General features: G+C 46.9%; 1 protein-coding gene across 8 annotated transcripts in view; it reads left to right on the top strand.

The window, feature by feature from the left end:
* Positions 1 to 22773, top strand: part of VGLL4 (vestigial like family member 4) — a 153909-nt gene that overhangs the window by 101926 nt on the left and 29210 nt on the right. For 5 of the 8 annotated variants that reach the window (XM_067755484.1, XM_067755486.1, XM_067755485.1 and 2 more), the window contains 2 exons: positions 12572 to 12761; positions 22396 to 22491. In XM_067755484.1, coding sequence (XP_067611585.1) covers positions 12572 to 12761; positions 22396 to 22491 — 286 coding nt within the window. Of the gene's footprint in view, positions 1 to 387; positions 528 to 12571; positions 12762 to 22395; positions 22492 to 22773 lie in introns of those variants that run through there. The other 3 variants (XM_067755488.1, XM_067755487.1, XM_067755489.1) reach the window with 2 other exon arrangements.

Here is a 22773-nt window from a genome sequence, read left to right as displayed (position 1 = left end):
ATGCCTGCAAGGTACCTTAAAAATCATAGCAATTATAGTTTAAAAGGTGCACGTGTGTAGACAGACGAGCTGAATCAAGGGGAGGGGAATGGGATGCTCACTTAGTAAACTTTTCGGTAGCTTTAAAATTATTTAAGAATGGGAAAAAATAAACTTATGTACTTGGGCACTTGGCTGTTTGAGTGATAAGGCTGGCAGAACCCTGCTTTAACTGGCTCGTTTTACCAGTCTTCACGGTGATTAGGCCCTTGGATCACGTGTGTGCCTGAGTGCCCAGAGCTGCTTTCACTCTCAGTATTGTGGAGTCTTTGAACTTTGTGTCCTATTTTAATCCTTGGAAAAATCACTCTGGCTTCTGAAGCCAGCTCACTGAGCAGCAGTAAGTAATCCAGTGGGTTGCTGCCTCTCTGTGGGTTGGCGGAATGGCTTTCTGAGACGTCGGACTCAGGATGTTCGTCATGTCCCAGCGACCTGCCGGCTTCCACGCTGGAAGGGGTTTGGAGCTGATGTGAGATTCCGTGTTTGGGGTAGGTCGGCCCATCTGTGGCCTTCAGGAGTTCATACGCCCGTTTATGTGTGAAGTCTGAGTTGGTTCCTGGGAGCCTCATCTTTTTCCTCCAGGTCTGGACTAGAATTTATTGCAGAGAACAAGACTGCCTGCCTGTCTGGTGAGAGACCGCAGCAAACACGATGGTACGGCTCAGGAATCTGTAGTTTGGGAGCTGGAGCCGGGCAGACTCCAGCCGGTGGTATCAGAAGAGGTGCTCTTGGGCGGCTGGCCGCCTTGAGATGGCATGTTGAAAGTGGAGATGACTCAATTGGTCAGGAGGAATTCCAGTGGGGGGAAAGGCGTCTGGAAACAAGCAAACGAGGGGAGGCTGTGTGTGTGTGGGGGGGGGGAGGGGCGCTAGAGCACCTGGCACTGTGCCAAGTGTCCAGTTTAACTCTTAAGATAGATCTGGGCCTCCGTGTGGGTTCACGTGGTCCTTTTCACACACGTGGAAACAGTCACAGGCAGTCAGGTAGCTGCCCCAAGATCCCCCACTGGCTCTTGGTGGAGCAGGTTTGGAAGGTATCTGACCTGTGCTCCTGGCGCTGTGTCTGATTTTCGACTAGTTGGTGGAAACCGTGCGTGTGCTAACCTCTCGTGAACAGTGGGAGCGACCCTGGAGTAGTTCCTTTGCCCCCATCATTTCATCCTCTGGGTTGGAGTCGTATCAAAGGATGGAATTGAACAGATGGTATAGTAACAGATGGCCCGTGCAGGGCTGGGAACTTCCTGTGCGTCTTCACTGGTTCTCACAAAAGAAGCTCTCAAGGTAGATGAAGAAATAGAGGCTCGAGAGAGATGAAGGGACTTTGCCAAGATCACACCTTTGATCCCAAAGCCCACCACGTCTCTCTGCACTGGGCCAGCGTGGTCGGGGACACAGAAACGAGTCACGGGGCCGCACTCTGACCACACGCAGGTGGGACAAAGAGGATGGGACCCAGGCAAGCTCGAGAGTAGCCAGGGTGTGAGAAGTCCATTCTAGAGGGTCAGTGTGATGGGACGTCAGAGGAAGGAACGTTTCGTTTTCCAGTGTCTCCTTCCACTCCCCAAACTCTCTTTTTCCTCCTTCAGTGGTCAGTGACTGATTCTTAGGTTCAAAACTCCCAGGGCCTCTGGCCCCGGTCATACCCTCTAGAATTCCCTTAAATTTAAGAATGTTTTGACAGTGCCGATACTAGCCTGTTACCTTAGATGTTTAACCTGTTGCATGCCAAAGGGCTGGAAGAGGGAGTTGCTTAGGGTATTTTTACCCACTTATATAATACATTGAAGAGGTGGTACCTTCCCCAGGTGGCTCTCCTGTTGAAGAGGTTAGGACAGCCTCTTTCTTGCTTCACGTCGTTCAGCGATTCCTTCTGTAAGCTCTACTCGAAAGAAAGTCGAGTCCCCAGCAGAGTGCCTGATTCCAATACCACCTGCAGACACTTTGCTTTCATAATTCTCTTTTTTTATTAACAGAAACATGTTACAAAAGTAAATTTGCTAGTAAACATAGTGAAGAATTTCTGGCGGGCTTAGAGAGTGTTTTCCATTAAGGAGGGTTCTGTGCACTTGGCATCCAAGGTACTTGAACTGCTCTTATCTCCTTGGGGTTCACGGGTCATGTGTCAGTGCTGGGGCCTCAGACAGGGACATGTGAGGGCGTGTGACTCACTGTACTGATGTTCTAATATCCAGGCAGACACCATACAGTAGAAGCAGGGCTTGTACTTTCAGACTCAGCTTCTCTGATTTACTCTGAACCCTCTGCAGCTCCCGTCAGAGCCACAGTCTGGGGTTTGAGGACCAAGAACAGACGCCGGTGTGGTTACTAGGTCTGGCTCAGGAAACCAAGGATGCGAACGGGTGTTCAGTCCTATTAAATCCCAGTTATGATTTATGAAGCCAAAACCCAACCTAGCGCTGAGATCTGTGGCTCTTCAGCCTGATTTTCTCACTGTTTGGTACCTGAAATTTTCTTTAAGCCGAGATGATATATATGTGGTATATATGTATAGATGATATAGATAGTAAGATTAATCTGAGTTCTCTTACTCTGTGATAATTTCACCCAGGTTAGTATTACATAATCTGTGAAGGTACAGTTCAGGTATAAAGTGAACTCAGTAAGGGAAATGAGATTGCACGGTTTTTTTTTTAAACCCTGAGCACAACACAGTTATTTTAAATGATGCAGAACTTGCTAATTCAATGAATAGCAACATATGGATGCGAATATAACAATTTTTAATTTACTTTATTTTCAGTTAGTGCTTTTTGATACCAGATTAACCTTTCTCTTCACCTTATTAAAACATCTTATTGTGTATTTAGAATGTATATTGGGAATTATAGACATCTTACCATTTCTTTGGGATTGTCTTTTTACCCTTTCTCCTCTTGCTCCTGGAGAATTCCAGGTGTTTAAAACCGTTAGGAACTGTCTACACCGTCCACCCCTGGCGCACCGGCAGCTTCGGCACTGTCTGGGAGCAGCCTGGGTGAGACCCCCGCCTGGTCTCCTCGACCCTCCCCTTCACCTGTGCTTTCCAGAGAGAGCCCTGGTCTCTCCTGTGCGTTTGTTCTCGCTGAGACACAGCCTGAGTCTCTCTGCACTTCTCCTGGTACGGAGCCAGGGCTCCCCTTGCCCTCTGTGCCAGCCCACGGGTCTCGTCCCCTCCTGGGCAGGTTCTAATCTGGAAGTGGCCTCCAGGCGTTAAATTGCTTCCATTTCTCCACTTATATGAGGTACCTAGAATAGTCAAATTCATAGAGTCGGAAAGTACATTGGTAGATGCCTGGGGCCGGGGGTTGGGGGCGGGGGAATGGGGAGTTAGTGTTTAACGGGGACAGAGTTTCAGTTTAGGAAGGTGAAAAATTCAGGAGATGGATGACGGTGAGAGCTGTACAATGTGAATGCACTTAGTGCCACTGAACTCTACAGTTAAATAAGGTTCAAATAGTATGTTTTATATTATGTGACTTTTACCACAATAAAAAAAACTTAAAAAAAAAGTTGCTTCCATCTCGACCAGTCCCACTAGATCAGGTCAGTCAGGATAGACCAAGCGGTGGAAGCTGTTAGGTCCCAAAGTGAAGAGCTTTATCCTTTGTGTCAGACCCAGGTTTCAGCCCTGTCCCTGCCTTCCCTGCTTCCTCCCTTTCTTCCCTCCTATGTTAGTTAGCTGGGGCTGTGGGATCATAGTACCCCAGACTGGGGGCTTACACAGCAGGCATCTATTCTCACAGTTTTGGAGGCTGGACTTTGAAAGATCAAGGTGTCGGCAGGGTTGGTTTCTCCTGAGGCCCCTCCTCTTGGCTCGTAGATGTCCATCTTCATGTTTCCATGGTCTTTCCTCTGTGTGTGTACTTGTCTGTGTCCTAATCTCCTCTTATGAGGACACTGGTCCTGTTGGATTGGGGCCCACCCATAGGACCCTATCTCTACATACAGTCACATTCTGAGTACTGGGGTTAGGATTGCAACATATGAATTTGGGGGGCACAGTTCAGCGCATGAGTCCCCCTTCCCGCCCTCACCCTGCATGCCTCCTCTTCCTCTCCCTTCCCTTCCACTCTCTTTCCTACTTCCTCCCGTCAAGTGTCTTCTTCCCACTCCTCTTCCTTAACCTGTAAACATCCTGCACAGCTAGAAGGATATGAAAGCTAGGAACGCAAAATGCCAGGTGTCTCCTTCCAGCCCTTCTATCAGTCAGTCTTGTGACTTGAGCTATTCACCCATTGTTATTATTTTTTTTAATATTTATTTATTTTGCTGCGTCGGGTCTTAGTTGTGGCACGCCGGGTCTTAGTTGCCCCACGGCACGTGGGATCTTAGTTCCCCGACCAGGGGTCAAGTTGGCATCCTCTGCATTGCAGGATGGATTCTTACCCACTGGACCACCAGGGAAGTCCCTTCACCCATTCTTGAAACACGACTCTCCTTGGCTGTAGGATGGGAGTTATTCTTCCTCTCTTCCCTTATAGGACTATAGTCAGGAAAACCCAGAATACCAGCTCGGATTTTTAAATGCTTTTAAAGTAAAATATGCTGATATAAGATAGAAGAAAGCTCTGACAAAGTGTAATGTCTACAAGATTATCTGGAGTACTTGAAATTCTGATTAAAACAGTGTGCGTTTTAACTCCGCAAGTTTTACTGTGGTGTTGTTATCTTTAATTGTATTAGTAGCAGTCAGTCATACAGGTTGTGGTTGTTTTTGTTTCTTTTTCTCTCTTAACAATCTCATTGTTGCTCTAAAGAAAGGGTGAGAGCTGCTGAAACCAAGCTCAGTTCGGGGGTCTGGCCTAGCCTCCCCTGAGCCCCCTGACCCTGGCTGACTGGACAAGAGTGACCTTTAGCTGAGGTTTGGCCTCCAGATGTACGATCGGGCTGCGGGTTTAGAGCCGTGAGTCTAGGGTGACAGTGGGGAGGGCACTTGGTGGGGCACCCCGAGCGGAGGTGGGCGGGGGCTCCGTCACTGAGCCATGAAATCCTTGCGCCGCTTGCAGACGCTACGTCACATCTTTTATCTCTGCTGGCTCTCCTGGGTTTCATCGTATTGCCTAACAGCCTTCCTTTTTAGAGAAAAGAAAAAAGTCAAGAATAGCCACAAGTTGGACTGTTTGAAAGAGGCTGACTTCTCTGTCTTCTCCCCAGCTGCTGGTCCGTGAGACAAAGAAGTATTCTTTGAAAGAAAATGAATAGGCCCCGGCTGCCGGGGCTTGGGAGATGGGAGATGGGTTGTGAAATGTAGAGTGCGTTTGTTTTATCAGGTGCTCCCCTGCCAGCAGGGTGATGTCAGTCTGTCGCCGTGGGCTGTGGTCACACAGGAGACGGATCCCACTGCTGGGCAGCTGGCTTGGGGGACTGAGCCGTAGTTTCACTTCTTTGGTTTACGTTTAGAAACAATAAAAGGGGTGAGGAGGAGAGTAGAACGTAAAATCTTGGACACAGCAGAGATTTAAATTGTGGCAGAAAGCTCTCCGTTGGGCAAGGCATGGAGATTTTTGTGAAAAATCCTTAGAAGTTATAGCAAGAGACCCCTTAGTATAGCTGTCCCTTCCCCTTTCCCATAAACACAGACATTGTCATTTCAGCCTTGTGCTGTCTAACCTCCATAAAACGACAATAAATGCCCTTATTTTGATTCATTTCCCCCGAGTCATGCCCACCTTAAGTGCAGCCACAAATCCCCGTCTGGCCTTCGGCCCACAGAGCTGATGGAGGCGTTGTGACGGGGGTTGAGCCCAGTTCTGACACCGCCCCTGCTTTGTCCCGGGACCCGTCCGTCCCTCTGAAACCGGATCAGTTGTCTCCGCTCCATGGTGAAGGTCTTAGTCTCTGCCATTCAGCTCAGTAAAAGTCAAGTCTGCGCTTTGTGGACCACATTGCCTTTATCTCAGGCTTCAGTTGACTAAGGACAACTTTCTCGTAGCACTGGAATAAGTAAATGAAGCCGGGACACTGGGACTGAGAAGGGTGCTTGGTTTTTAACTAAATCTCCTTCAACTATGAGGTGAGCTTTGAGTCAGGAGTTCTTAGTTGAACCAGCTTTTGCTCCCACCATGTCAAGGGTGTCCTGTAAAAGTTGACTATTTCTCTATCAACCACCTTTGGAAGATGTACCTTATGGACAATGTAGATTTGAGAGCCAAAGGTAGGCCTTCAAGATGAGCTAATGGAACCACTGAATTTTACAAATGAAGAAATCAGGGCTGAAGAGACAGGTGCTGTTTTGAAGGCCCTCCAGTCAGGTTCTGTATTGGGTCCAGTCTAAGATGAACCACTGTGTCATGTCCGCCAAAGAAAAACAGTCCTATCAAAATATGCCACTTGATGATAGACAAACTTCAGTTTTAGCTGTATTATAATGTAGGGAATAAGGGGTCTTAGAAGCTTCTAAATATGGCAAGAATGGGATTCTGAAACTAGGCTGCAGATTCCTGTGGGTCTCATCCCTCTGCCTTGGTCTCTCTTCTCCCACTCCATTTCTGACTTTGACAGCAGGATTTTCCTTCTGCTATTTCAGCAGAATCATTCTATAGCACATCATAAAGCTAAGTGGTTTTCTTTTTTCTTTCTCTCTGTTAAACTTTTTTAAATTGAAATTAATATATGCTGATTCTTGTGAAATCTTGGGCCCAAATCCTTGCTCATCTTCAAAATTGGGAGAAACATTTAAGGAATATATATATATATATATTTTTTTTTTTTTTGCGGTACGCGGGCTTCTCACTGTTGTGGCCTCTCCCGTTGCGGAGCACAGGCTCCGGACGCGCAGGCTCAGCGGCCATGGCTCACGGGCCCAGCCGCTCCGCGGCATGTGGGATCTTCTCGGACCGGGGCACGAACCCGTGTCCCCTGCATCGGCAGGCAGACTCTCAACCACTGCGCCACCAGGGAAGCCCTTTAAGGAATATTTTTGATCCATATACTAGAACTGCTACCATGACTAAAAACAGCAATTAAGTAAATTTTTTGTATCCATTAGGCATTGTTCTGCAGCATCACATACCTGGATAGGATTATCTTCTGTTGAAAAGGCCAGATACATTTTAAAAGTTGAGCTTCTTTAGTTATAATTGTAACTTAAAAAAAAAACGTTAAATTGACAGTTGTAGCTAAGCCAACTCGAGAAACTTAAAATACTGGGTTCCTCAGCTCAAACTCCCTCCTCTTGTTTGTTCTTGACAAAGAAAGATCATTTCTCCCTTTTCAATTACCAAACCATTGTGAGATTTAGAATACACATGAGCACAAAAGAAAGAGGTCTTTTATACACCAAGATAAGTTCCTTTTGGTGTGTATTTTTTTCCCTTCCCTGCTTGTGGTCAGGGTCTGTATAAATTTCATCATTTGTTTTTCTGACAGCGCTTTGCACAGCCTTCGGCATGTAATAGACACTCAAACACAATCTGATTAAAAGCTGAGCTGGAGCTTAATAGGACTCTGATGAATCCAAGTGTCTACATAACCTCAAGCACTTCTGCTTTGATTTGTTTTAACTTGATAAATATTTAGAAAATTATCTGACTGACAGAGAGATATCGCTGTAATAACAAAAGGTTTATTTTTATTTCAGGGAAAATTAATGGATGCTTGTTCTTATTTAACAGTTAATTGTGGAAAAGCCTGAGAGAGAAAAGGATCTCGTAATACTGGGATCTTCTTTCATCTACTTATAAATACAGCTTTATTGAAATATAATTCACGTTACCGTACAATTCACCCATTTAAAGTATACAATTCAGTGGATTTTAGTGTATTCACAGAGCTATGCAACCTTCACCACAATACATTTTAGAACATTTTCTTATCACCCGCAAGAGAAACCCTGCCCTCAGTAGCAGCCGTGTCCCACCCCTCACTTCCCCCAGCCCCCAGCAGCCACTAATCTACTTTCTGTCTCTATGCATTGGCCTTTCCTGGACGTTCCATAGAATGGAACCTGATGGCATGTGGGCTTTTGTGTTGGCTTCTTTCACTCAGCGTACTGTATTCTAGGTTCATCCATGTCGTAGCGTGAACCAGTACTTCATTCCTTCTTGTAGCTGAATAACATTCCATCGTATGGCTATACCACATTTTTTATATCTGTTCGTTGTTGATGGATATTCGGGTTTTGGGCTATAATGAATAATGCTGCTGTGAACCTTCATGTATAAGTTTTGTGTGAGTATATGTTTTCATTTCTTTTGGATATATACCTGGGAGAGTAGTTGCTGGGTCTGTGTTTAACCATTTGAGGAACTGCCCCAAGTGGTTTTCCCCAGCACCTGCACATTTCACCTTTGCTCCAGGAAGACACGAGGGTTCTAACCTCTTCACATCCTCATCAACACTTGTCCTCTGTCTTTTCATCCTAGCCCTCCTAGTGGCTGCGAGGTGGTGTCTCATTGTGGTTCTGTTTTGTGTTTCCCTGACGTCTAGCGATGTTGAAGATCTTCCCTTGTGCTTCTTGGCGATTCTCTTCTTTGGAGAAAGTTCTTGTGAGATACCTTCCTATTTTTAAATCGGGTTATCTTTCTCTTGTTGAGTTGTAAGCGTTCTTTATATAAATATATCCTTAAATAGATCTTTAAAAATTCCTTATTCTACGTTATCTTTGATCTTTAACATACCTCAAAACTCTATAACCTGGGCACCCCTTGCCTCATTTACTCATTGTCAGTGTATACTAACCATCTGCTGCATGGAATATATTGTGCTCTGTGTTCTAAGGATAGAAAATGAATAAAATGTCCCTTGCTTCAAGGGGCACAGAACAGAGTGGGAAGGGAAGGGCCATAGTGATCAATTTCTGTGGGTATTCAGGAAAAGAGATGACTTTCAGATTGAGGAATCAAGGAAGGCAACCTGATGGAGGTAGCATTTTAAAAGTGGCCTTTGCAGGATGTGTAGGATTCAACACAAGAAGATTAGGGGAAGAACCTGAGTAAAGATCTTTAGTTCTCTGTGGAATGGTGACTAGTCTAGTTTAAACTTTAGGGCTGAAATTTTCAGAGCTTAGTAAGAGGAATACTAGGAACACAGATGAGAAGCATAGCTGGGACCAGGTGTTGACTTTGAGTGCTGAAGCAGTGTGGATAGTGTTTTATCAGTGACTGGCAAGCTCCTGGCTCTTTGGGTAAGGATGGGGTGATGTTCTCACAACGGAGCCTTGGAAGGCTGTGTCTACAGAAGGTGTAGGATGAATTGGGTGTGGCGTGATTGAAGGCACCGCTGCTGTGTTTCTCTCTTGGAAACTGGCACATGCATTAGAAGACAAGAAGGAACTCCTGGGAAAATTATTTAATCTTGTGGTTTCCAAATTTATTTGACCGTGGATTCACTTTTTTTTTTACATATAAGATCTGAGGTACATACTTTGGGTTTTGATGTCTTAGTTCAGTATTTCACAAGTAATAATTTCATAGTAAATGTTGGTTGGTTGGTTGGTTACTTAATTGATTACAGGATTGTGGACCGTAGAATTGGGTCTGAAGGAATATGAGATATTAGCTAGTCTGTCCCCTGGTTGGATGGAGGCCCAGAGGGGGGAAGTACGTGCCCATATTTGCCTGTTTCTAAATAAAGGGAGGGTATCCCACAGGTGCCTTGACTCCCAGATCAAATGTACTCCTCGGGCTTCCATGTTGGCACAGTGGATAAGAATCTGCCCGCCAGTGCAGGGGACACAGGTTCGATCCCTGGTCCGGGAAGATCCCACATGCCGCAGAGCAACTAAGACTGTGCGCCACAACTACTGAGCCTGCACTCTAGAGCCCGCGAGCCACAGCTACTGAAGCCCGCGTGCCTAGAGCCCGTGCTCCGCGACAAGAGAAACCGCCGCAGTGAGAAGCCCACGCACCGCAACGAAGAGTAGCCCCCGCTCGCCGCAACTAGAGAAAGCCCACGTGCAGCAACAAAGACTCAGTGCGGCCAAAAACAAATTAAAATAGAGTTTTACTAAAATAATTTTAACCTTGTTTTGCTACGTACACACTGACACCAGCAAATCCTGCTCTACGATACCTGGCGTTGGGCCAGGGCCCTCTCCAGGGGGGCCCGGAGATGAATGATGAATGAAGGCTGAAGGCGTGTAACTGAGCAGACCTGCCTGCCCTTCTAACTGTGGCTCTTTTCCTCCTGCCCCTGGTTTCTTTGTGCTGAGCCCTGTGTGGGGCTTGCACGGTGTTTAGGAGGAGGTGTTAGCCTGATAGGCAGAGGGCATGGTTCTTGCTATAGTTAACCTGTTCACATGTGACCCCGAGTAGGTGACTCCATCTGTCACACGAGGGAACCCAGCACTAACGGCATGCATGTCCCCGTCATCTCTGGAGGAGCCCCCCTCCCCCCAGGACCACCTGTGGTTCCTTCGTGGGTCCTTCACCTGCCAGGTTCCCGATCTCCAGTGTTTTCAAAGGATTCCTGTGGACTTTCTCTGCCAGACACCAGCAATTCAGTCCTAAGATGAGCAGTGCCTGCATTTGATGAACTTAAATGCAAACAAGCACAAGAACTTGCACGAGGATGGAAACTGCGGAGTGAAGCAGGAATGTTCTCGTTACCCCAAGAGTTTTGCTCTTCACGTGACAGTGATTTCCTGCGTAATGAGTGACTGTTCCTTTTTTGGGGTGATTGAACTTCGTTGATATGGTGGCGATTTTCCATGGCAACTGGCATTGCCACACATCTGGCATCTGATGAAATGGCTCCCAAAGCCCGGGGGTCCTCACAGAGTACTCCTCATCCCACTTACGCTGCCAGGGACGTGGAGAGACGCTGGGTGGAGGGTGCGCTGGCGCTGTGCCTTGCGGATGAGGCTTGATTTGCCGTGGTTGGGTTTCTCAGGGTATCACCAGGGCTCCTCCAGAAGTTAACCGGGTTACTGATGCTCTGTGGAGAAGGAGAGAATGAGAAGGAGGGGCAGCTTTCGAAAGGATATTTTCTAATTTATTAAGGTACAGATATTAGCACTGCTGTTTGTTTGTTTGTTTGTTTGTTTAAACCAAAAATGACTTAATACGAAGTAGAGGCCAACCAAAATCCTGCTGAGTTTCTGAGTGTAGCAGGCCAGCATAGGGCTTGTGTTTTAGGTATTTCATTTAAAGTGGAAAGTTCCAGTTTGCTTTGGGGCCAGAATCCTTAAAAGAAATCCTGACTAGAGGTGTATTATGGGTGACTGTATATTTGCTAGTTTATATCTTGCTGACTAAATTGGCAAAATTTTAATTTTTCCTGGTAAACATTAAGAAGGCATTTTTCCCTCCTTTCCCGAACAAAATCGCATTTGTCATATGTGTGTGAAGCAAACGGCTGTTAAAACTGTCTACGTATTCTGTGATGATACGAAAATTAGTGGTGGCAAACAAAGATTTCCTTTCTTAGGTACCACAGGCCTCAGATGAAGTCGACTTTATCCTAATGTGACTCTCAAATGGTGACCAAGTGGAAACAAAATTGGTCAGGCCTTAGAGGCCAATATGAAAAGCACAGCAAACAGGTTATTATTTGTGAAAATTTTAGGTACTCAGCCCCCCATGACTTAGAAAGCTTGATGTTTTCTCTTAAAGTAACTATTACTCTTGCTTATAAATTTTAGAAAGTATATAACCATTCTTGTAATGAAAGATTATGCTTATTTTAATTCATAACAAGGCACAAAGTTATCTCTTCGCATGAAGCCTTTCTAAAACGGGAATGAAAGACAGCAAGATGTCGAATCAGATCAAAATGTGAACTCTGATCGTGAGTGTCTGACTTTGAAAATATTTTGAGAACAGCACATGTGCATTAAGCTGGTGACAGATTATCCACAGAAACTTAGTGCTGATAATAATCATATTTTTTAACATGCCATCTTTAGTGTACCGTAAGAAAAAAATAAGTATTTCCCATTAAACAACGTATTTTTGTTTGTTTTAACGTTGGGGGGCAAACATGTGAACTATTAACCCATAAATTTTCCTCATTCTTAAAAAAAATAACATACCAAAGACATAATAAAAGTGTAACAAGCAAGAAAAGTGAGTTTAGTTGTTTAATGAACCCACGGTTAGGTCATCACGCCCTTACAGGTTTGTAGTTGAGTACCCGAAAATCAAAAGACCTCTGTTGTCTTCAGTTGACTTTTGAGATGGTTTATGGTTGATACGCCCTCTGTCCCCAGTTACTTTATTGCAACTTTTTATTTTAAAGCCCTAAAAAGTTATTGAAGAAATGGTAGGTATGTGACGTGTTGGATGTGTTAGCTCTGGTGGTAACGTTTTGCAATGTATAAGTGTATCAAATCAACACGTTGTTCACCTTAAACTGACACAATGATATATGTCAGTGATATCTCAATAACGCTGGGGCAGAAAAGAGCGACTGTGCTGGGAAACCATGTTTATGTGGAAGGGCTCGCGCTTGGCGGCTCCCCGGGGCCCGGGCGCGTTTTGAGAATGGCAGCCCATCCCGTTGCCAGAAACTTTACCCCGGGAGTCGTTTTGCGAGGGGCCGGGGTGGGGGCGTGTCTCCTGCTTGGTGACACGTGTCTCTCTCTCTCTGCTCAGGTGAAGCTGCTCTCAGGGGGGAGCCCCGGCTGCAGACCCTGCCCGTGGCCTCGGCCCTCACTAGTCACCGCACGGGGCCCCCGCCCATCAGTCCCAGCAAGAGGAAGTTCACCGTGGAGCCCGGCGACGACGAGCTGGACTGTGAAAGTGACCATGCTTCCAAGATGAGTCGCATCTTCGCCCCCCACCTGTAAGTGCCCCCCCTGAAGCGGGTCCTGGGCCACGGTTCTCTTGCCACTCTGTGCCGCTGACTCGGAAGGGGAGAGATGCCCACTACTCCCCTGCCAGGAGCGGGCACTAAACCGGTGTTAATAGCTGCAGGAGAGGTGACCTCTCATCTCCTTCCGACGCATGTGTGCAGCCATTCGAGTGTGTTCCCCAGAGGAGCTACCTTCCCCTAGAGCGGCTTGGGGACGTTGTCTGGAAGCCTTGGCTTCTCTTGCCTGGTCACTGCCAGCTGCTCGCGCAGGGGGCCGGTCCCCACCGAGTGTCCTTAGGGGCCGGGGCAGTGGCCGAAGGGGCGAGCGCCGGGCCACCGCTGTGAAATGCTGGCTCAGGAGCCCCAGTTGTGCACCCTGAGAGCTAGGTGTGCAGCCGCAGCTGTGTGTCCCACGGTGGGGAGGGCGCTTTTCGTGCTGGGGACGCGCGCGGGGCTGCCCCGCGCGGCTGAGGGAGCTTCCTCCCGCGCGCAGAGGAGCGGTGCCCGGGCGGCGGCCCTGCCCCTCCGTCCCCGCCCGCGCCTGCGGCCTCCGCGCGCGTTGCTTCAACTCCCTGCGCCTCAGTGTCCCCCTTTGCTGAGACGAAAGTTCTGTGACCCGATGCGGCGTCACCACGTTTGTATTTGGAAACCGGCGCGCTGTATCTGGGCTCCCTCGTTGTGTTTCTCACACGCACGCCTCGCGGAGGGAGCGGATGCTTCTTCGGAGGTCTGGCGGCCTCGGGGACCCCCCAGGCAGCTGCGCGGGGAGGCTGGCCTGGCGGTTGGGAGGCCGGTGGGTAGTCTGGGGTCTTGGCAGAGGGCGGAGGCCGCCCTGACGGCTGGAAGTAGCGCGCTGTCTGTCTGGGTAAAAGGCGCTGCTCCTTTCTCCTCTGCACACGTGACTTAATGTGTAGTGATTACTCAGGATGCTCGGCCATCCCCAGCCCTTCCGAGGATGCTGCCGTTCCTGGCAGGAACGTGGACCTCATATTCCAGGCTCCTCACTGGAGGCGGGGACCTAGCACGGTTCGAGGGGGCCGAACGCGCCAGCAGCCCTCGGCATTGCCCGCATTCCAGCGCGCTGGCCTGTGTGTGTAGTCATAAGACATACTGACAGCGGTATTTCTCTATCCTCAGTAAATCACTGTAGTGTTAGTCAGAGGCTGAGCCTGCAGTCTGGAGCCCTGGAATTTGCTACGATCAGGAATCCAGCAACAAGGCTCTGCAAAACAATGACCTCTCGCAAAGAGGGAGAGGCTCATAATTTAGACCCTGGGCGTCCAACTGTTTGGAGTTCATTCTTATGTTACTAGGAATCTCTTCCTCTCTCCAAACCCAAATAAGAGACATTTGGTCCTTTTTTTTTTTTTTAAACGAAGAAAGGGGGAGGTGGCTCTGAGATAGTAGGTTTTGTGATCAAGCTTGCCTTAGTTTAAATCCCAATTCTGCCACTCACCATCTTTGTGGCCTTGGACAATCACTTAATTTATCTGGGCCCGATATCCTTCTCTGTAAAATGGCAATGCTGACAGTTCATGTATAGACCTATTGTGAGCAGTAGAGTGAAAATATGCGAGGAGTTGGGCCCAGTACAATACTCAGTTGATGACAGTTACTGCTTTTATTATTAATGAATCCATTATTCAGATACTGGTAATGATAGGGAATAAGAGCACTGTTACAGTGAATGTAATGTGTGAACGTCGTAGCGTCGGGGTTAACATCCCAGCTTCCTTATCTTTCAGCGGGAGTCATAGTGGGTCCTTCCTCAAAGGATGATGGTGAGCGCTTAGTGCAGTGCCTGGCAGATGACAAGCAGAGCTTTCGTCGTTATTAGTATCATTAGAACGTCGAAGCATTTAGAGAATGATTTTGTAACTCCTTGGGTGGTTACAAATGTGACCTCGATGCGCAGATCTGTGATGACACTGTAAATGATTTAAAGTGTAAGTAATAGAACTGCAGAGTTCACTTGCAGCTCACAATGGATGTCATCATGCACAGGTTTAGAAAACCAGAAACGGCAGCGCCCCCTGGGCCAACTCCCTGGACTCAGAGAGGAAAGGTGGGCAAGTGTCACTTGTTCGCCGCAGGTTAATTCCTCATCTCAGTAACGTTACTGATGTTTCCACGTGTGTTTTCTAAGCGCTGCATGACCAGTTTCACAGGCACGTTTAAAAGATGCTGCATCTCTTACTTCTTCATGGGTTAGGGTACTTAAGTGCATTGTCTGATCTGATGAAATGTTTCCTGTTTGCACGATAGTGTGTCCCCTCCTTTTTATTTAAGATATCCAAGAAACTTCCTGTACTGAGTTACAGATTCCTATGAAGGGGGTCTCAGAGATGCATGCTTTGGCTGCATTTCACTATAACCATCATACTGAGATGTTTTCCAGTAGAGAGATGGAGAGGTTGAGCCAGGGTAGGGAGCTACAGAGTATGACCAACTTTCATTTGATTTGGTTCGGGGAGGAGGGGGAGAGGGAAGAGGTTTGCCTAGTGATTTCTCCAGAACTTGGAAACTGAGGATTCCTGGGTCATTTGAACTCTTTATTTTCTTACTGAAAGGGTGACCCTGAGCAGTTTTTTTGTTTTGTTCCCTAAGTGTTAAGAACATGAATGTCTTATTTGGGAGTTGAAAAGTACTCTTATCTGCCGTAGAAATAAAGTAGATCAAGGTATGAGGCAAGGGGTAGAGTGGGGTTCGTCTTGTGGAAATGTCAGTGAGGAATTTTTTCTACGACCTTGGTATTCAAGTGTGATCTGGTGAGGAAGAGCTCTCCTTTCCCCCTGTCTGTCATCCGTACGGACTCAGGGATTCCTGTTTTGTTTGGTGAGTTGAGCTGTCCCTGATGTGGCAGATAAGAGTCCCTTCAACTGACTCATATGTCCTTCTTCTTCTTTTTTTTTTTTGTGGTACGCGGGCCTCTCACTGTCGCGGCCTCTCCCATTGCGGAACACAGGCTCCGGACGCAAAGGCTCAGCGGCCATGGCTCACGGGCCCAGCTGCTCCACGGCACGTGGGATCTTCCCGGACCGGGGCACGAACCCGTGTCCCCTGCATCGGCAGGCGGACTCTCAACCACTGCGCCACCTGGGAAGCCCTTATGTGTCCTTCTCACATGCCTTCCCCCCCCACCCCACCCCTTTTTTGAGCACTTTCTTATTGTCTGGCAGACCAGATGTTCATCTTGTAACTTACCTGCTTCAGCATGGAGTCGGCCGTTTCTCCTGGGGACCCTAATTCCTTTCAGTGGGGAGGAGTATTTAGAAGCCAAGATCTGGGTGCTAAGCGTAGCTGTGGTGTCATTGCCTCTAGACTTGAGTTGTCTAATACAGTAGACACAGTTGCATGTGGCAGATCACACTTAACATTAAATAAAGTTTAAAAAATCAGTTCCTCAGTTGCAGTAGCCACATTTCCAGCTCAGTAGCCACATGTGGCTAGTGGCTAGCACGTTGGACAGAACACACACAGAACATTTCTATCATCACAGAAAGTTCTGTTGAACAGCATGGTTTCTAGACTCTGTGGAAAGAGCCAGGGAATCATGAGTTCATTTTAATACTCCAGTTATAATCCAACCCCACGGAGTTCTTCCTCACCCTCCCCTATTCCATATTTGTATCTCCCTGATTCCAACAACTTCAGCCCATTTACTTAGTGTTCAGTCCTACAGCACACTTAAAAGAGTTTCAGAATTGCTATGCCTGTACCACTCTGAAAAACAAACCTGCTAAAAAGAGTTCAAGATTTGTTGGTGTTTTTTTTCCCCTGGTGCTGAGGGTATAATAGTAGCCTCTTTTGAAGTACCAACTTCAAAAGTTACCTCCCCTCCCCACTTCAGTGTTGCGTTAATTACAATCTATAATTAATTTCTGTTGGCACTCAGTGGGAGATTTTTTCCCGTCCTTGTTGATTTCATTTTTTTCAATATGTAAACTATTAACATGCTTCTGAAAGTCAAGACTGTGTCATCATATTGCCGTTTAAGTAAGTGAAGTCATTATGCTGTACACCTTAAACCTACACAGTGCTATCTGTCAATTATGTCTTAATGAGACTGAAAGAAAAAAAAAGTTAAAACTCTATTTAAAAGTACTAGAGGAGGGCTTCCCTGGTGGCGCAGTGGTTGAGAGTCCGCCTGCCGATGCAGGGGACACGGGTTCGTGCCCCGGTCCGGGAAGATCCCACATGCCGCGGAGTGGCTGGGCCCGTGAGCCATGGCTGCTAAGCCTTTGTGTCCGGCGTTCCGCAATGGGAGAGGCCGCGACAGTGAGAGGCCTGTGTACCGCAAAAAGCAAAAACAAAACAAAACAAAGAAACAGAAAGTCCTAGAGGAGCATTATTCCCTTCCCTGTCCCGTTCACTGCTCTTGTTAGCTAACCCTGAAGGTGATTACCCTTCTTCTGTGTCTTTCTGTTAAAGTAAGCAGGTACATGAATATTTTCTCATTCCCTTTCTTTCTGACACACGAGGTGCCATACTTTGTATACTCACTTGAGCTCGGGTGTTTTCAGTCAACCATGTATTGTGGAAATCGCTTCATGCCAGTTTCTCATCCTTGTTTGCAACTGCATAGTACTCCACTGCATGCATATGCCATGGTGGGTTCAGCTAATCCCCTTTGTTTGGACATTTAGATAATATTTTATAATAATGCTGCAATGGACAATCTTGTGCATTTGTAATATCTTGTGTATTTGTAATACAATGAAGACTCTTGAAGGCTAACAGTTGATGCCGTGTAACAACACGCTGAATTCACACTGGTTTTGAGACTTAGTCTCGGTGCTTGGCTGGTGGAACCTGGTGAGAGTTCTGTGCTGAAGAGGATGGTCTAAGATGGATTTCAGTTTTCACCTCTGTGTGTGAGTGATGGGTATGTAGCTCAACTGTTCGCTCAGTTGCCTGTGAGAGGAAGGGAATGTATATTGAGTGCTTACTCTATACTGGCCCTATGCCAGACACTTTAAGTGTGTTATCTCATTTAACCCTTACAATAAGTGTGTCCCTTTAAGATGGGGTGTGTGTGTGTGTGTGCGCGCGCGTGCGTGCGTGCGTGCGTGTGTATTACAGAAGCAGAAATTGAGAGCATAACGTGTCCAAAGTGATGGAGCTGGGATTAACCTTGCTGTGTGTGACACCGAAACCAATCATCACGTGATTCTGTCACAGCTGTATCTCACCTGAGACAGGATGACATGCATCTTAAAGATGGACATCACATATTTAGGGTGACATTTGACCATTCTAGTGTCTGGCACATGGCAGGTGCTAAATAATTTTTGTGTTGAATTGAAAATTAGACCCACTGTCCAGAGAACGTGCTCTTTGAGCTCATTTCCCGATTGGAAGAGGCACCCTCTCTTTGATCAGTGCTATATAAATGTGCAAAATAGTCGCCCCTGGCCTCAGAACAGGGCAAAACCCAGAAGCTCACACTGAGATCAAAGCCATGGTCACTGGCCTTGTGCAGTAACGGCCGTGCTCGCCCCAGACGGCGTTAACCATCCAAGCTGAAAGAGGCAGGGCCCAGCGAAAGAAAACATGACCCCTTCTCCCTGGTGCTGTTCCTTTGAAATCCTCTCCTGGTGTGAAATATGTCCCCTGATGTTGTCTTTGCTTCTGTGGCCATGCCTTTGAAGTTTTCCTCAAGTCTGATGGAGCCGATTCTGGTGTATCCTTGGGTACGTTCTCCAGGCTCGGGTCCTCTGTTCCCTTTGCTCCTCCCCTTTCTCTTCCTCCTTCTTTCTCCTTTGCTTTCTTCTTCCCTTAACCTCCTATTCTTATTTTTATTTTATTTTTTTTTCTCCCTTGGTCTCAGTCACTTCCCTCTTGACCCCATGAGAGTGAACAGAAAAAGAGGGAAAAACAGACTCAAAACCAGTAATTCTTGCAGCTTGACAGAAGATTGGAGGAAGCCTTTGAAATCACGTTCTGGGTGTGATTTAGAAACTCGGTTTAAAAAAAACACAAAACCTTACTGATTACTGACTAGAATGGACATTTTTTCCCCCCAGAGGGATTGATTGTGTAGATGGTACCTCAGGTGTTCAGGAGTATCTAGTTTGTAAAGTATAAGAGCACCGTCATGCTCTGTTTGGTGATTCTCCATTTCTTGTATCTCTTTAGTACCTTTAGTAGGGATGTGTATGAACGTGCTTTACCAGGGGACTGTTAGTCCACAGACTTCATGAAAGTAGAGGAAGCTATTCCTCATTTCAGTTTAAAACCAGACCCAGAGGGAATGTAAATTGGTGCAGCCACTGTGGAAAACAGTATGGAGGTTCCTTAAAAAACGAAAGCTAGAGCTAGCATATGATGCAGCAATCCCACTCCTGGGCATATATCCGGAAAAGATGAAATCTCCAATTCTAAAAGACACATGCACCCCTATGTTCATAGCAGCACTATTTACAATAGCCAAGACATGGAAGCAACCTAAGTGTCCATCAACAGATGAACGGATAAAGAAGATGTGCTACGTATATACCATTGAATATTACTCAGCCATAAAAAAGAATGAAATATTGCCATTGGCAGCAACATGGATGGACCTAGAGACTATCATACTAAGTGAAGTAAGTTGGACAGAGAAAGACAAATATTATATGATAGCACTTACATGTGGAATCTAAAAATAATACAAATGAACTTAGTTATAAAACAGAAACAGACTCACAGACATAGAAAACAAACTTCTGGTTACCAAAGGGGAAAGGTGTGGGGAGAGCGATAAACTAGGAATACGGGATTAACAGATACTGTATGCAAAATAGATAGACAACAAGGATTTACTGTAGAGCCCAGGGAACTATATTCAGTATCTTGTAATAACCTACAATGGAAAAGAATCTGAAAAAGATTATTTATATATTTGTGTGTGTATATATATAGATTTATCTATATCTATCTATATAAAACCTAGTCGCTTTGTTGTACACCTGAAGCTAACACAATATTGTAAATCAACTATAGTTTAAATTTAAAAAAAAACCAGCTAGACCCAGAGGAAATTGAAAAGTTGGGGTTATTTCAGTACCTTGACCTAACAGCAGCTGAGACTTTAAAGGGTAAACAGTGACGTGTTTTTATTAGGTAAACAGTAATACGTGTTTATAGGCAGACCGTGTCATTGCTGTGTCCGTGTCTACGTAAGCCTTAGAGGGGGTCCAGATTTTCATCACTGAGGATGATGATGGGTCAGGATTCCCAGCATCTAGAGAATCGGGAGCCTCTGTATCAGGGCTTATTCGTGCCCGTGACTGTCTGTTGAGCCTGACGGTGTACCAAGCGCTGTGCCGAATGTTTCGTGGGCGTGATCTCCTCGCGTCCTCTCAACCCTGTGATGTGGATGCTGTGATTATCCCTCTTTTGCAGGTGGTAAAAGTGAGGCGCAGAGCGATTGGTAACTTGCTCAGGGTCACAGAGCTAGCTAGTTGGTCATGGAGCCAGGAATCAAAACCCAGCCTGGCTGTTCCTGGAGCCAGCGCTGTTGGGACCCATGTTACGTTGATACTGAGGAGCGCACGCATCCGGCTGCTGTGAACTGTTTGATACGGGAGCTTAGCGCCTTGTGCTTTTGGATGATCTGCCGTGTGAGCGTTCTCCACACAGCGGAACGATGCTTTGGAGATGACGGGTGGAGAGGGGTAGTTGGAGCATGCGGTGACGGGATGCAGGCGCGTAAGTGTGGAAGGGCTCTGAGAGCGCTAGGCAGGTCCGTCCGCCACGCACGGCGAGGCTTCCCTGCAGGAATGATGGGAGGAAGAGCAGCTGTTGAGCTTCCCCTGAAGAGGCTGAAAGGCCATCTCTGTGCAGGTGAGAGCCCCACGTGAACAGAGGAGGGTTTCCTTCATGCTCAGGAAAGTGCTTTTGAAATTGTGTTCTGGGGACTTCCCTGGTGGTCCAGTGGTAAAGAATCCGCCTTCCAGTGCACGGGACGCGGGTTCGATCCCTGGTCGGGGAATTAGGTTCCCACATGCCGTGGGGTGGCTGGGCCCGTGTGCCACAACTGTTGAGTTCGTGTGCCTCAGTGAGAGAGCCCGCGTGCCACAACTACAGAGCCCATGCACCCTGGAGCCTGCGCGCCACAACTAGAGAGAGAAAAAATCCGCACGCGCCCGCTAGAGAGAAGCCCGCACGCTGCAACGAAAGATCCCGCGTCCGGCCACTAAGAACCAAGGCAGCCAAAAAAAAAAAAAAGAAATTGTGTTCTGGTTTAAAATCTCTGACCCAATATTAAGTTAGTGGCACAGGCCAGTAGTAACGTTAGCCTAAAGATGAAGACGGGGGCATTTTAAAATTTGCTTTAAATATATGAAGACATTTCCCCCCCCACCCTGCCACAGATTTCATAAATTAAGGACTTTTGAAATAGAATCCCTCAGACTATGTGCTTTCTCTTTTTCTCCCACATCCTTTTTGGCATCATCTGAACTTGGGAAGTTTTAGCCCCCAAATTCTCTCCTCTTGTGCGCTTTCACACACAGTCGTGTAAGTCTTCCCACAAGTGTTCTGGGATTTAAGATATTTTATAGCCTTAATTTTAGTTATCCTAAATAACTAACTCAGAAACTGAGATGTTGTTAATTTTTTTCTTTTAAATCCCCCCAACGTACAGCAAGTATGTGTATTTATTTTGAAAAGTAAATGAGAAGGGAGCCTGGGTCTTTAATGAGTGCTTCTGTGGGGACGTAGAGTGTCAGAAGGGCTTCGTGTGAGGCTGACTTTGCCCTGCACTGGAGCTAGGGCTGCGGGTCAGCCCTAACGGGGGTGGAAATGAAGCTGGTTTTTACAGCCACTCCATGCGACATTAAAGGCGCATCTGTGTGTTGCATGTGAGTGTTTTGCTAATGAAGTGTGGTACCTTTAAATAAAGGTCACGGCCCGACCTCTGTTGTGTGGGTTTCTTGTTTGTCAGGCTAGAGGCATTTTCTCATTTTCACAGTTGAGCCGAAAACAAAGACCTCCTTATCCGAGCAGGGCGCTATGCTCTTAAGAGCTGACATCAGCCTTTTCCCAGCAGGCATCATTTCTGCCTTAAGAGTCTTTGCAGAGAGCTCGGAAAGCAGAGAACCGTCCTGCTACTGGCGTTGTTCTGGCCAAATGACACACGGGATGAAGAAATGCCAAGCGTGCCAGCAACAGTCAAGGCAGCAGAATAAAGGGCCGTCATCGCGTGTCTGTTCTCATCTGCTCAGGGGACCTCTGGGCTCTTCCGTATCACAGAGCTTATAGAAGTGGGACGAGAACCTTGAAAAAGGGGGACTTCTTTACTAGAGAGGCATTAAAGAACCTTTGGGATCCATCAGAGCACTTTCATTAGCATGTGTAAAGACACTTTTTAAGACGACACACTAAGATGGAAAAAAAGAAAAAGAGTGTTTTTAGGTTGATGGATTAAGTCAAAGGCATTTGTTCAGAAGTTGAGGAAACAGCACAACATAGGGTTTGGCCGGTTCCCCCTCCTGCCCGGATTCTCCAGGCGCCTCAGCCCCTTTTAGAGCGCGGTCTCCATGAAGGTGCATCTGTGCCGGGGACACAAACGGCAGCTATATTTACACGCAGAGGATTAATCTTGCTGCTGTGTGACCGCACAGACCTCTTCTCGTTGCAGCGTGGAGCCAGCCTGTCCTGAGAGCACATCAGGTGCTGTCACTTTAGTAGATCTGACTGAGGACCAGGAGGAGGACTGCTCAGAAGTGTGCCTCGTGTGAGTGTCGGTGGTTCTTTGATTTTCCTCTCGGGTCTTGTAAACCCATGGTCTCCTGTGCTACCAGCGGCTGGCACACGGTGAGGTGGCGTCCAAGTCCCGCGTGCTGTGTTTGGTGTGAGTTTTGTTTCATGACTGCCAGTACTTTGGTCCCTTATCTTCTTTGCTAAATCTTTGGGTACACACACACACACACACACACACACACACACACTCATGCAGCACACATTCTCTCTCCCTCTCTCTCCGTCTCTCCCTCTGTCTCTCTCTCTTTCTCTGTCT

The sequence above is a fragment of the Pseudorca crassidens genome, chromosome 10, assembly GCF_039906515.1.
Source record: "Pseudorca crassidens isolate mPseCra1 chromosome 10, mPseCra1.hap1, whole genome shotgun sequence".
Taxonomy (NCBI): Eukaryota; Metazoa; Chordata; class Mammalia; order Artiodactyla; family Delphinidae; genus Pseudorca; species Pseudorca crassidens.
The sequence above is the reverse complement of the archived record's forward strand: the minus strand, read 5'-3'. Positions and strand labels throughout refer to the sequence as shown.